Source organism: Paralichthys olivaceus, chromosome 23 (genome assembly GCF_024713975.1).
Source record: "Paralichthys olivaceus isolate ysfri-2021 chromosome 23, ASM2471397v2, whole genome shotgun sequence".
Taxonomy (NCBI): Eukaryota; Metazoa; Chordata; class Actinopteri; order Pleuronectiformes; family Paralichthyidae; genus Paralichthys; species Paralichthys olivaceus.
This window is the reverse complement of record NC_091115.1, coordinates 15,069,433-15,085,352: the sequence shown is the minus strand read 5'-3', so window position 1 is coordinate 15,085,352 and position 15,920 is coordinate 15,069,433. Positions and strand designations below refer to the sequence as shown.

At 40.9% G+C, this 15,920-nt stretch overlaps 1 protein-coding gene across 1 annotated transcript; it reads right to left on the bottom strand.

Annotated features, from left to right (window-relative positions):
• Positions 1 to 304: 304 nt before the first annotated feature.
• Positions 305 to 12,360, bottom strand: adm2a (adrenomedullin 2a). The gene is made up of 3 exons (XM_020099827.2): positions 12,246 to 12,360; positions 11,547 to 11,868; positions 305 to 4,160 (listed from the first exon to the last, which is right to left on the bottom strand). Exons 2-3 carry the CDS (start codon positions 11,642 to 11,644, stop codon positions 3,749 to 3,751), a joined length of 510 nt encoding a protein of 169 aa, XP_019955386.2. The 5' UTR covers positions 11,645 to 11,868; positions 12,246 to 12,360; the 3' UTR covers positions 305 to 3,748.
• Positions 12,361 to 15,920: the final 3,560 nt, after the last annotated feature.

Below are 15,920 nucleotides of genomic sequence, written 5' to 3'. Positions count from 1 at the left end.
TAGGGTTCTAGATGTTTGATTCACTTTGTGCCATGTTCCCCTTTCGATTTGTTAGTCCTGTCATGTAATGATTGACTTCTTTGACTATTGAGCCACAGCAGTTTGGTCAAGGACATAGTATCATGGACGACGGTGTTAAAACAATATAAACGTATTTATATATATGTGCGTGTGTAACGCTGAAAATAAAATGCAATGTAGTAGCATTTTGAGTTTTTAAGCCTTGTATGGTTATATGTATTTTTTTCCTTAACAAATGCATGCACACACATCCTCTTAAATCACAGTCTATACTCCATCACACTACAGTATAGGTCTTTATTTTACAGAGTGAGGACATTGTCAAACAGTAACATTTTAACTACAGTTAAGACTTCCTCTCCTACCACAAGGTCATGTTGAAGGAGCAGTGGAAAATAAGAGATAAATAGTCTTTGGTGACATACAGATATTAACTTAAAAAGATAACTTAAATACATTACTTTAAATAATTGGCTGACTATATATACATATATATGTGTATATATATATATATATATATATATATATATATATATATATATATGTATATATACATACATACAATCAAACACTCACACATTCACAGGGGCACATGACAGTCACCCTTCACAGTCACCGTGATGACACATTAAGTGCACTGACATATTCAAACACATCTCAAATGCAACATTTACAATAGGAACCAACTTTCACATGTTCATTACAATGAATGAAATTCAAGCTGTGAGAAACTATTGATGAACACATTGTTGCATTAAAGTGCTTTCCTGTGACTAACAAAGCAGATTATGTGGATTTCAAAAGGGAAAAAAAAGGAAAAAGTAGATCCACTGAGGTCTTCCTATATTGTACACTAACAGAAACATTTTTTTATATGCCGACACTGACCTCATTCCTACTGTACGTCTTTGAAAAACTGAGCTATGAAATCTGAGTATGTTTATTTGGGGAGGTATTAGCGGTCACGCACAGTTTGTTCACACAACTTGACATGACGCAATGCCCGACGTGAGAAAAGTACAGTGGAAAAAAAAGGCTAGTGGCACAATGGTCCAGAGCACAGATCAAACACAGGAGATAAGTGTCCTGATAGGATGCATAACTCAGCTCAAACACATACTTGTGAAACAGTGAATTTCGAAAAGAAGAGATATCCACCAGGGTTTTTCAGCATTTAAAAAGCCTTTTTAATGATTTGTCACGAGACAATGATTAGCTCCATTACAGCTAAGAGGATGGCATGTTTCACCTCAGCAAGCCTATGAAGAGATTAGATTTAGGGACTAAGGAACCAATGATTAGTACCCTGTGACCTCCAGGCTCCAATGATTACAGATAGAAGAGGGAACGAGAGGCAGAGCGGGCTGAGAGGCTTAATATAAAGAAGCTGTTGATGAAGGAGAATAGGGCAAATATCAAAGAAAAACAAGAATCAGAAGAAACATAGATTAAGATGTAAAACACATTTATATATGACGTCAAGTATTGCCAGGTATTTGGTGAGTTTCAACTAATGATCTTAAGAATACAAAACATGTGAAGCTATAACAAAAGCTCAAATGCTTCTATGATCAAACAACTAAGTGAGTGTGCACATACATTCACTGCTTTTTCTACTGAAATGTGAAATAGTCTAAGTTAAGACTACAATAAAGTTAAGTCCTGGAACAGAAGTTTGGAATATGTAAGTATTATGTAATATAAATGTTTCTCAGAATAACCATGTGGGTTTTATAGCTTTGGTTGCATTTTTTTTTTTGGGGGGGGGTTTGACTTTTTGACTTCTTGCATTATGAGGAGAGCTCGACCTCGTTTAGTCTTAGTCCATCATCTGTCCACCGTTTCAAAGATGGACATAATTAAAGAACAGAAATGTCAGGGCATGTATTTGTGATGGTGCTACGCTATTTTGTGTGTTATTTGAAATCAGGCTGTCTTACACCTAACATTTTGGTCACCGTGGTCTCTCATTAGAAACCCACATTGTAACAGTAGGACTTTTAGGGTGCCTGGTGCTGCCAACAAAATTTTGTAAATTGGTGCAAAGTGCTGTCAGGTATTGCCAAGAGGAAACATAAGAAACAATTGACCTTTTGTCATATGTTCTAAAAAAAATCCCTCTTGTCTGGCATTTAGAAACTCATTATAAGATTTTAGTTTTTTAATTCATAGGGAATGATGCTGCAAAAAATCTCATGGGCTTACATCCTCCGTCTGAACACTTAAGCATAAGAAGAAAAATGTTCTAACTTGTAAGAACACTTCATGGGATGTACTTGAGAGTATTGCTATATTCCCTCAGTCCACTTTGCTTAATTGGTCCCTTGCTGTAAAGAGTCAGCTCAGTGTATGTTTATAAAAAGTAAGTGGATTCTTTTTTTGGGGGCACGTAACCATTTAAAGGGCTACTTCAACCTAATTAAAAAAATGTGTCTATACAAAGTTAGTTTGGGTTTTATTTGACCTACACTAAGAACTCACATTACTAAAAAAAACAAATTGAACTGACCCTTTAAGGCTGCATGTGCACAAATGTGTGGGGGCCATATGCCTTACTCTTTATGTATAAGTGTGGAGTGTGCAGACTAGTGGAGGCCCAGGGCCCCACCCTCCCCAGCTGTGTCGGTATATATGACTGAAGTGATTAAGCCAAGTTTAATAACTTGTGTCAACCCAAAGTCCTGACTTGGAGGGGGAACTTATGACTCACGTGAAAGGGCTAATATTTCAGACTTGGCCCCTGGCAGAGAAAATGCCCGCAATGGTACGACTGAGTGCTGATCCATGGCTCCAGGCTTCACTACTATGTCAGCCAACCAGCCACTATAATGCAACAAAGAAACTGGTCCTTTGGGAACTGACATTCCTCCCAAAGCAGTGGCTTCTGAACCTTCTTCTTTTTTCATTGTCAACATGGATTTTATGTGGTTGAGATCTGACTCCGAATGCTCTAAACTTGGGTCTAGCTGAAGTGCTGTGGCTGGTTTCAAATGTAAAGTCGTGGTTGTGAAACACAACGTCTTGCTGAGCGATGAATTCCCAGTTCAGCTGAAAGCTCGTGGACTGCTCCAGGGATGTCAGTGTTCCTCTTCAAATTATGTGCAGTGGTGAAATGAGTGCAATAAGTTGACCAAAAAAGGAGGGCGCAAATCAAGGAGGTAAAAGAGTTCATCGGGTCAAATTACCAGGTCTTTGGGAATACATTGGTTTTGACAGGGCTCCAGCTCAGAGTGCAGGTTGAAATCCACATTAAGGGCTTAAGTGTTTGATCAATGAGCTGCGGGATAACCACCGCTGGGGAGGTCAGTTGGCAGACAGGGCCGAGCCACTGGTTGGTGTTGAAGACAAGCCTTCATTCTTACATTAACAGGATTAAGACACCAAACGGAGGCCTCTTGGTTTCTCTTGAGCGTTCAGGAGGGAGAATCGAAAAAAACTTCAGTGTCTTTCAAATGTTCTCAGGATGGCGGTGGACCTCAAATCAGGGGTTTCGAAAAGGATTCAGACAGTTGTATCTTGAATTTGAATCTTCAAATCCATTAATCAGCACAAAAAGTAGCGAGGCATGACATTCAGTCATTTGTAAGTATAATTGTCATTTTGAGATGGATACACATAAGTTAAGGACTACATCAAACGTAAATGCAAAAGACTATCAGTAATACATTAAGAGATAAATAAATGGAGATATAGATAGACTTGCTGTGGGAGTTTGGAGGTGTCTGACTCATCCATAACTATGAGGGCTTCTGGGATTAATGGGGGACGAGTCTTCTCTGCCACTCTGACCAATGAGCTGATAGAGCCGGTGGCTAAGGTTCTGCACTTGGCAGGTTCCCAGGACACAACCCACTCTCTTCAGCTGGGCATGATGAGGGTAGTGGTGACCCCCTCGCGAACCCGAGTGGGCATGGCGGCGAACTCTCAGTGCCCTCGTCTTGAACTGCAAAACTTTAGAAAGCCAACCCAGGCTTGGCGAGACTGTTCTCGCTCCTGAGGCCGGTGGGCTTCTGAGGAAACCAGGCAGCCATTTTGGGGATTGGCTGGGGGCTGAAGAGGGCATGGCGGTGTTTGGCTGGTTTCCCGACGCCAAGGCTTTATCCTCCGTCTGACCGATGAGTTTGCTGAGGAGGTCCGACCTGAGGACAAAATGCAAATCAGGTGAAAATCTTTACAAATTGTAAGGGTGTGTGATTTTCATTCATTAAGTGGAATTCAAACCACATGTCTAAAATGCAATTTGAGCTAAATGTTCAAATTAGTCATTAGTCGGCATGTTAACATTTTCACAGACAATGTTAATATTTCGATGTTTAGCAAGTTCTGTTCATCATGTTCACCATCTTAGTTTAGAATGCTAACATGTGCTTACAAGTGCTACACACAAATTAAAGCTTCATCCATCGAGTTCTCAGACTTAACAAACGTTTTTGTTGCTTCATGCATCATGCAAGTTTCCCTGCCAGCATTGTTAATATAATGTTGTAACGTGGGAATTCTGCAGAAATCCAATAAGCTGCACAAAGCAGCTTTAAAAAACAAAACATTTTTGCCTGTTGTCTAAACACAGACTGGCTCCCTGCACAGTCACCCATTGACGTGGACACCATGCTCATCTCTTAATGCCCAACATAAAGGTAGATGGTTTTTCACATAATGCCTAACACGACATTATTCTATCAAGTCCAGCACCTCCATACATTGTATGCATTCAAATGTATAGTACAGAGGAAATATATCTCAATCTTTCTGTACATATACATACCTGTAAATATGCAAAGTGAATCAATATGTCTTTGAAAGCCTGTATAACTGATCTCAGAACAGTGGAAGTCAAGGGTAAGTCAAGCACACTTGTCTGTTACTAGCTGGCTAGTCACATGTCTCAGAATTATCCACAATGCCCTTGCAAAAACACCTTCTTTTAGCCACTGCCAAGGTAGCAAGTACAATTCCTGGTGTCCTCTAAAGTAATTATCACCTAATCATGCAAATCAACAGTGAGACTAAAAGTCCAACACAAAAAAGAACAAAAACAATAAATACAGACACTAAATAATCAGTACTAGTAGAAAGTAGTTAAAGTTAAAAGGTTAAAAAGGTGCTCGTGAATCATTCAATTGTCACGTTATAGAGTATTGAGTACCACAAACAAAATACAGTTGACCTAAATTTAAAAGACTGGTGGAAAAGACTGAAACAAAAAAACTCTCACTTTCATAAGTACATAGCTAAGTGTTTTGTAGGTTGGGTAAATAGACTCATTAAGAAAAATGGGTGTCTAAAACCCCACATCAGGCTAAATGGCCTGTTAGGTGGACATTTTCTGCAGAACAGTGGACCAGCGAGTACCGGCCGTTCAGCAAACACAGCGGCAACTGACTCACCATCTGTTCATTGTTTGACAAAGACAGTCCCGTCTCACAACGTGACCCGGCAGCTCCTCGCTGAACTGTCTCTGCTGTGTTTGTACAGCACATTGTGAGTCACATCTCTGAGTGCTCACCCATCACCGCTGCTGAGGGTCCGCTGAGATAAATAGAAAGGCCGCGATGCACCTGGCAGCCAGTGGATTCAGAATGTCAAAAGTTAACAATAGTGATTTATTTAGCAAAGAAGTTTCAAAACTGCACCAGGGAAAAAATATCTGCCATGTTTGCTTTTCTGAGTCAAACAGGGCTAAATAAATCCAAGTAGCAGGTTTGGCATTTTTTTTCTCCATGTTCTTACAGGCAGAAGCCACAGTTGATCTAATTATAAAAACTGTGTTTTACTTTTGCTGACTGGTGTTATTTCACCTTGACTCGCGCTGAGGGGTTGAGATGTGAGACGTCGCAGCTGACAGCTCCTCTGTGCTGAAATGAGACGCTTTTGGTTTATTCAGCCACTTCGGCTGCAGGCTCACTGCTGGCAGGTTTGGTAGCCTGCAGAGGACCTGCTGTCCAACAGTGGCTGAATGAATGGCTGTGTGACGCCAGGCCACAGACAGAGGAAAGCACTATTTCCAGGACAGTCTCGGTGTGCTGTGGTGCCACATCACCAAGTTACACCCACCTTGTCTGCAAAGTGAGAGCTCTTTACGTGGGCCAGAAGGCAGCAGTGGTGGCCCTGTACCAGACTGCACTATTTGGGCTCTGTATGATTGTAACCCTGCTGTCATGAATATCCTAGCCACAGAATTTTTCATTTTGTAGATATCTATATGTATATTTATTGTGGCTGAATAGCTTTTTCCCGGGTTTAAACTACTTAAAAGTTGGGTGACACCAATGCTTTGACCTCTCTAGATCCGGTATTCAAGCCAATACCTGACCAGTAAGGTCTTTGTTTTCTTCTTGGCCTGCTCTTCAGCTCAGTCTCACAGCTGAACATGATGCTCAGTCTCCGAAATAACATTTCAACAATGACATACAGTAACCCTCCAGCCTCCGCACAGGATTGGACTTTACAGGTCTCTGCATGTTAATCAGCTTTAATTAAATCCAGGAACCAAAAGGCTAGTAAGGACATCTGGCTGGCAGACAAGAACCTTGTGACTGTGATACAGCCCCAATACAATTACAATGGAGACCACGTCCTGGAAAAGTCAATTAGGAGTCTAATCCCAAAACTCAACAGTAACATAGATTGTTATGATTGGCAGACAATCAAAGATTTTAAAGTAACTTCGTCTTTAGTTGTTCACTCAGCCTGTTCATTCACCTTGCATGGTCGTCTGGTCCTAAGCCGTTTCCAGACATGATCTCCAAACATTGTCCTGACATTTGCCTTTCACATATAAATTATGCAGCAGGAGATTCTCCAGGTCAGATCTTGTTGTCTTTCCAAGTTAACATCTCATTCGGCGTGACTGTCTTTTTCATTCTGAGATATTTGCATTGTTTATTTATTTATTTTCAGATCTGTCAAATACCATCAACACACCCACCGCAAGTGTTTCCTGTGAGGCTGGCAGGAGAAACTCTGGTTACTTTTAGAAGAATATCCGGAGTTCAGTGCATGTCTGAAAGCAGCTTTATTGGCACCCCTGAATTAACTTTGAAACTAGAATATCCAGAATATTAAAGGTTTCTGAACAAAAGAGAAATCCTTTGCATCTATTTTTATACATACTCCAAATGATGAACTTGACATTCAGTCGAGTGGATGATTTCGACCAGGACTGTTGCTTGAAGGCTTGGCTGGACTTCTTTTAAGACTTGAATTGAAATCTCCCCAATATGATGGCTGGCTTTACCTAGCATAGCCACCCATGGAGAGGGTAAGACCTCTCAAACCAACCTCTAATGCTAACCCTGCAGAGGGTACACCGTACCCTAGTACCATGCTGTTGATACACAACATGATTACTAAAAGTTGAAGCTTACCGAGGTCAGCCTTAATCAGCAGTAAATATGGTACATTCATTTGTAATCTTCCACCATGTAACAGTGGGGAGATTGTTGTGAGTGAGAAATAGGACAAAAATACAGGATTGGTGATTTATTTCCCATGAAACACCAGACCTAGTTGTTTAAGAGAACCTCCGCTTTCATAACCTCCTCAGCGGGATGTGCTTTACTCTACGCAAGCAACAGGGGACATTGAACATACTGAGAAGAGACAGTAAATTACATGGACACACAGGGTGCCAAGTTAAAAACTACATGTCTGCCCTGAAACAGTAGACACAACACTTGCAATCCACACTAAACAACAGCAGGTTTCGTCTGCCCTCAGTTTCCTTCACTATACAGCAAGCTGCTCCTCTTATACATAAACATTCATGCCTCCACAATGGTGTGGCTTTCTGTGCGTAATGGAAACCAGCTCTTTAAAGTTTTGGAGGGTGGAATTTAGGTCTTAGCCATTAATCCACAGTGGAATTCTTTGCCTCTTTGGTCGCAGCTTTCAGCCTCTTCAGCTTCAGCCTGGGTTTGGTCAAATTGACCCTGTTTAATATGTAAATAGCTCGAGCCAAAACGAAGACATATGAGAAGAGCAGAGGCAATCTGGCTTTCAATCATTCTGCCAGCATGTATACATGATAATGACAGACTAACGTACTTTTTGTTCCTTGATACGTTGTAAATATGTCAGCACAGAGATAGCAATTCAAGAGGATGGACCCAAAGTCAACTGCGTGCGCAGAGTGGCTCGTAAAAACCATCTAGCGACACATGACTTCAGTCAATCTCAGGTAAATATTATGCTGAGAGAGTCTGCAATGGACGTCTGAACCGCATGCTGTTCAGATTCACATATGCAAGAGTGAGTTAATGATTTAACAAAACTTTATTTGCCCTTGAAGAGTTAGAACACCCACCACGTAAGCACACAGATTGATGTGTCATCATCATCATCATCATCATCATCAGCTAGACAGAGAAAGACTGACAGCAAATCAGCTTAAAATCTCTTACATCCCAAAAGCAACAAGCCTTTTCCTATTTCTGCAATCTGTACTCTAAAGCCGCTTTGCAGCTTAAGCCATATTTAACTTGTTGTTGGACTACAGACCCCGGTGGTTTTTTCCCCTCACATAAAAACACCCCATCAAGATGTGAATCATCACTGAAGGGTATGTGCTGCATGTCAACCATGGAACATGCAATGTTTGGAAAACGCCCATTAGCCATTGTCTTGGTGTTTGTTGTGCCCTTAACAGGACATATGGGGACAGCGTGGACACAAACACAGAATGGGGGAAGGAATGACAGACATCATAAGCCCAGACACACTCAGCCTCCAACGGGAGGGGAAGTGTTTCATGCTGTCAGTCTATGATAGTAACAGAACAGTATGTGCTCCATGGCGTGAGAGGAGAGGAAGAATTTACTGTCCTAATTAAAGCCTAATGGTACATTTATGTGAGATGTGCTAAGTGATAAATGTGGAAGCTCATGAAGCAGAGGGAGTTTTCAGGGGAATCTCCCCCTGAGTTGTCAAACTGAAATATAGTTGTATAGACTGTGGTCAGCTTTACTGCTACAGGTCTTCATAAAAATGCCACTGCCCAATGGCAGACCTTCAGTTTGAGTATTTACATGCACATAAGTCAGTTGGAAGACTCCGCTTTGGGCACATTTTGAAATAATGTGTTTTCTTTTGTGATGAATTTGTCAAACTGAAGTCTGATCTATATGAGAAGGTGTCCAGATGGTTGCAGGAAAAAAAAGTATTTGCCATGATCATGATCATGATGTTGTTGCTGTGACTTCTACTGGGTGGTCATGGTATCTTTGAGGGGGTCGTTTCAGATTATCTCCTTCCAGGTATCCCGGTTGATAGTGTCAGGTAGGCAATGGGCCAATGGGGGAAATTATATCTATATATGAAATGATGCTTCACTGATGATGATGATAACAAGGTAAACATGATTAGACCGTAGTTCAATGTCAGCACATGTTCAAAAAAAGCTGCCCAACAGGTAAAATGGGTCCGAAACCAAAGTCTGGGACTAATTAGGAGTTAACTCTAACCTGAATTCATAAATAATAATCCCTCTTGAAATGCAGTGATGACTCAGATGACACTTTCATACAGAGATGAGAATGAAGGGGGATTACGGTGCTGGGCAGGTGTAGCGAATGAGGCCAGACCAACAGAGATGATGAGTGGAAACAGGCACCTCGATTCCCAGGGTAACGATTAGGTTTCAGCAGCAGGTGCTCACCGCTTTTTCTGAACATGTGTGTTTGGTAACACACACTTGTGAGAGATGGTTGCAAATGCATGCAAGGAAATTTGTACTCTGAGATCTTCCTCTATTATTAAAAATTATCAGAATTCGTATTCTTGTCTTCCAGCCTCCTACACACATAAAATGTATTAATTTCCTTTATTAGTGTGGAATCAAGCTCAGTTAAAAAAAAAAGATCACCCACAAGTGATGACATCCATGTCCATTATTAAATAAATGCAAAAATGCCCAAAGAGTATGTATAAAGTGCTGATGTCAGACGATTTAAAGGTGAAGGTGATAAGTAGACACTGACATTCTGTAGAGGAGTCAGGTTAGACCTTAACCCAGCCATCATGTCCCATCACTGAGCCTGCTCTACATCAGTGCTGGTGCTGAGCCGGTAACTGTGGGCCCAACATCCACCAGAAGAGGGCATCCACACACCGACTCCACCACATTCCACATTGCTTCTCACCACTGCAAATCCACACATGTATGGCATCGCTGGCAGGCCTCCCCTCCCTCACACCCCAAAGCCGGTAGACTGTACTGTATGTGGGTTGGACTGTGAGGAATAACACTGGCTGCGGTGCTGTTGTCCCAATCTCTTATTCAGGGCTATTAAAAGCTCTGTCACTTGAAAGGGTGGAAAAGTACAGGTGTCACTCAGTCACGGGATCTTTTATGATTCCATTCTGGTATTTCTGGCTGGGCTGGCTGGAGATAAACTGGTTTTCCAACCACAGACGTAACAGTTTTCCGTTCAGAATCACAAGGAGATTATACCAAACAAAACCTCTATAAACAGTTACTCATGTGACTGGAGGTGGACGAAGAAGGAGGAGAGGAAAGGAGATTGTTGAATTTGAATACAGTCCATACGAATTGAGTGCAACTCTGAAGCCATGAGTGATGTGATTTGGAGTATTCAAATCTTGGCCACATTTCCATCCTGGGTTTTAAAATGCAGAGTTGGAAAAGATTTTTACAACTTGAACTCTCCTCTCATGCCCTGATCACACAGAACCCTCCACAGAAAATAAAACTAAGTCACAGTATGGCCCCTGTAAACGTGCTATTGAACAAATACTGTTCAAAAACAAATAATAGGGATAAAACTGCCATTGGCTGTGACTCATTCCTCAGCTGATGTGCTTTTCAACAAGGACTATCTCAAGGAGAACATGTTTTTTTTTGTTGCATCATGTCAGGGCCATTAACCCTGCAACCTATAGTATCTTCTATCTGCCTGACACAACACAGCACTTTCACTTTTACGCACATGATTCCTTACACGCGCTCATGTCTTTGATTCAGCTCAAAGCTCAAAGGTCAGCTGAAATTGAAACGGTATTACAGTAAGAAGGTATGCAAGAAGAAGGCAACTTGATATCGGTCACCGCCCGCTAATAAACTGTACAAAGATGAAGAAGAAGTCATGATCCCTCACTGTGAACATTTCCAGTGCCAGACTCCACTTGAGAAAACACAAAAAGCAGGTGGAGGGGCTCCTGGTGAGGCTGTAGCAACCACATGCAAGCTTCAATTAACAAATTCACTGTGAAGCATTGTAGTGGGGGCACAGTGACCCACTACACTGCAGGCTGCTGCTGTTCAAAACACATGTAATATCTAACAAGGCCATTACCCACAGAACCAAGTAAATCAAAGTAGCAGCAGCAGCAGCAGCAACGCAGTAATATTTGGATAAACTGCACTGAGATTAGCTCACTGTCCAGCCAATCAGAGGAGAGCGGCGGGTCAAGCTCTTTCTCCTAATAAAGTAGTGTCCTGGTGGGAATGGTCGCGGTGTGTGCGTGCGTGCGTGTGCGTGCGTGTGTGCGTGTGTGCGTGTTTTTACCTGGTGCTGCTGTCGGAGCGCTCCTCCACCGGTGCAGCCTGCAGCTGGAGGGAAACCAGGCTGATGCAATACACAGTGAGCGGGAGAAGACACCGCATCTTGGGCCAACTTTAAACGCACACCCGCTCTGGAGGGGAGGGGGCCAAGCTTAAATCCCGGGAGTGGCGCGGATTGGAGTGGGATGGGGTGGGTCGGGGGGACGATAATAATACAAAATAAAAAATGAATAATGTGAAATAAGGAAAAGAAATAAATATAAGAGTTCTCCAAAAGAAAAAAAAACTTGATTGCTGGGTTCAGGTATCCACGTGTAGATTGAAACCTTTAAGGGGGAAAAGCAGATAATAAGAAATCAATTATCAATTAACTTTCTATTTGTAGTCAGTAATAACAGAACATAGATTATTTTAATGTTTTTTCTCACTTTTCATTCATTTAAACTTTTTTACTACATAGGCAGCCTTTTAAAACACACACACACACACACACACACACACACACACACACACACACACACACACACACACACGCCATCTACAATCACACACTATCTATAAGCCTCTACTTCATAACACACATTAAACTTATGCACCAGATGAAAACTTAACATCTAAAAATATCTACTCTGCAAATTAGTCAAAGTGAGTAAAAGTCGCATTTCAATGAATAAAACATGATGTCATGAGACAGCCCTCTTACCTTTGAGGCTTTCACAAGTCGGGATCTGCCTGTGAGTTGGTTTGTTTGGTCTCTTTCACCATGAATCCAAACGTGCTGGTCAAGATCAAGTTCTCCACTGAGAAGCTGAGCGCCGGGTGACATAGAGGGTTTAAATAGAGAGTGGGCGGAGTTCACTCCTGCCTCATGGACCGGTGTAGAGCATAGGTGCAGCAGTCCTGCAGGCATGCACGCACACACACACGCACACATTGCTTGATGCAACTTTAAGGTTATATATATATGTGTATAAATGATGTATATCAGATTGCTGTGAATGCAATGGGTCTCTAGCAGAGTGTATTCATTATGTTGTATTATTGTATCTGTTGGATTTGATTTTAGAGTTTGTATTATATCATCTTTGATTTGTAATGATATTGTTTTACTTCGCTTCTTGTTTTATCATAATTACAATCATCATTATTTATGTTATTAACATTATTATTATTATTCATAGGGTAGCATGCTGTTGCTGTGGAAGCTGAAAATCCCCCCCCCCCCCTGTCACCGTCACTGTAAACTTACTTTTGAATAGTGCAGCATCTTGGGTCCTTGTCGTAATAACATTTAGTTTTGTTTAGTATAGTTTGGTTTAGTTTATACAATATAAATACAAAATATTTTAATGTAAATGAATACATGTGGGGTTTGGTGCAAACCGGTAATTCCTTATATAAGAATTATATATACCAAAATATAAGAAAAAATCAAATACAAAACAAACACAATCTGCAGGTTGTATATTAGTATAAAAGAGAACATTGGAAATGGATTAGTATAACAAAAAAATGGGATTTCTTGATAAAGTCATTTGCATTCTTGGGAAATATAGAAGATATTTTCATGAATTTCTTGAGCATTCTCTCTTCCGGGCCAAACCCTCTATCTATTTCTTATCATCGCTGTCAGTCTGTGTGTTCAACATAGATAGAAAGGGACACGGGAATCCACCAACTCCTCAGAACTTTGCTGTAGAGTTACACCCACTGTCTCATCGTGAAGCATCACTGATACATTTCCTGTACCCCCAGTTTCTTTGAAGCTCCTGGTGCTGTGGAAATCACCAGATCTTGCAGGTAGCAGGTGAAGAACTTCTCCTTTTAAGTTGTTTCCATTGCTTGGTTACTTAACTTATGCAATCACTTTTAGATATGTCGTAAATGAAGGGCAGGTGTCAGATGAAGGGCAGGTGTCACAAGTCTAAACAAGTCTTGCATCTTACAACTCTGGGTAATGACTCAGAAGAATCAAGTCAAGTCGAGTCAACTTTATTATCAATAATGCCATATGTGCAGGACATACAGAGAATTGAAATAGCGTTTCCCTCTAATCCCCGGTACAAACAGCATTCAACATGAAATATAAAATATAAAAAATAGAAGTCATTAAAAGATATAAACAGACAGTGGCAAATCTAGACGATATAAAGAATATAAATATGACAGGTATGGCGGGATGAACAGAATGAGTGGTATAAATATAAACAAAATTATCAGTAAATTATCAGTGGAATATAAATATAAATATGAGCTTATTTCTTCTTATTAGAAGGAGTTTTTGTACTATATCCAAGTTTCCCTCCTTCTTTTGTTGTCTAACCAGCAGATGCAGCAGTACACCAGTAATACCTGCACCTGGTGTCAACTCAGATGCAGTTAAGCAGCATTCATTTCAAAGAAAGCTTGCCAAGTGGGTTTTCGGCAGTTGAGTGGAAGTGTCCTCCCTGGTATAGGAAAGAGAAACAACTACAACGGAGACAGAAGAAGCTAAACACATGAGGAATTTTAGCGATCTCATGTTTGTTATTTGTCTCTTTACTGATGCAAAATTCATCTCAGGCTTGTGACATCTTCATCTAAATAAACATCAGTGCACAGAGAACTGCACATGTACGACATGTAGAGACACAATTTTCTTATCAGGAGAAAGACTCTTCAAACATCTGGATATAAAAATAATTTGTGAGTAGTCATTTTGTTCTCACAAACTCAAGCAAAATATGCCTGTGATTTTAAATATAAATATACAGTGTTTGGAAAGTTACACTAAAAAAAGCAATATCACTAATAATACAAATTTTCGCTCATGTTAGTTTCCAGCTATTATTATTGATTGGGAAATTACCTTTTTATTAGATATCCTCACTACGGGCAGTAAATATCATACTTTCAGTAAAATGAGAAGAAATCAATGAAAGAAAAAGCCCAAAGCTCAGTTTCCTCACTACTGGTTGCGTGTCAAGCCAAAGAGGTAGAGCAAAAAAAAAAAAAATAGCGATTCCTTTCCTGGAATACGGTAAAAGTTTCCAATCACTGATAAGTAACAGTGGGAACATGCTAGAAGTCATTTGTACATCACGATTTGGGCTGTACAGTTACTGCCAACTCAGGATTTTAGCCCTAATATGCTTTGTGATCCCGGCCTTTTGTTTAATGTGAAGCGCTGCGTGAGCGATATTCACTCAGACAGATTTGTTACCGTCAGTTGCCAACTTCTCACCCTCACTGATATCGTCTTACAGCTCAGCTCTGCTCGGGCCTTTCTTTGATCCTCTATCAGCTTCAAATGTAGTTTTCCATCAGAGTACATGCTTCGTCTCGACCTTGGAGGAAAAACGCAAATGGAGGTCTGGATCCTCTAGTCTTTGGCTTCACCCTCACGAGCCAAGTCTTTATTTTCGTGGTCTCAAAAATGAAATCTTCACAGCAGATGTGGTTCTGACCTTTGACCTCCTCCATAGGTTTAGACTTGATTCAGTCATATTGTATAGTTCATGTCAGTAAGTGACCTTAACCCACAATCTGCGGTGGGACCCATTGATTTGGCAGTGATGGTCACAAATAGCTGATAAGAACTCGTTTATCACTTAGACTTGGCCATGGAAACAGGTCACTTCCTCACTGATTCTGACCAGTTTATGTAAGAGTTCTCTTTGGCCCACAGCAGCCGGTGAATCTGGCTCCGAAACACAGGCTTCCAGTCTGGTTTGATCTTTCAGTCGTGGACTGGCTTTACTTTTGTCTCAGCCGGCAATTAGCGAACACGAGTACGTCCTCTGTGGAGCCGCACAGGACGTCCCTAAAAAGAGCCGCCATCTGTCAGGCTTTGAAAGTCCGCAAAAGGAAAAGTTGGGACGTAGTCAACAGATCAAAGAGCAGAGGGACCTTCGCTTGATTGCGTGGAGTTTTCTGTCGTGTTTTGAATGGCCTTCTTTAAAGACTGTGTAAATAGTACAAATAGCCAGTGTTGTCTCTGTGGGCGGGACTAAGGCAGGCACTGACCGTAAGTGAAGCAAACTGTCTCATGCATTAAAGCTCACTTAAACCAAACATTCTGTCGTATTTTAGGATTGATGCTCGTCAGGTTTCCTCTCCTGAGTGATGAGTTGTGATCATCCTTAGCAAGCCATTTGCAAGAAGAAGGCATTGTTGTTTCATTTTATTTGAATTAACACATCCCTGAAAAGAACTAAAACCACCGATTCCTCATAAAAAATTTTAGTTTACAAATAATAATAAGAAAACTGTCCTGAAAACTTCAGGGTGCTGTAGATTTTAGCAAACATTACTCAAACAAGAGAAAATGGTAACAGTTTTTTCATCCAGGTTTAGGTATAGCTAGGCCGGGGCAAGGTGGTCAGCATGCAAAATTGAG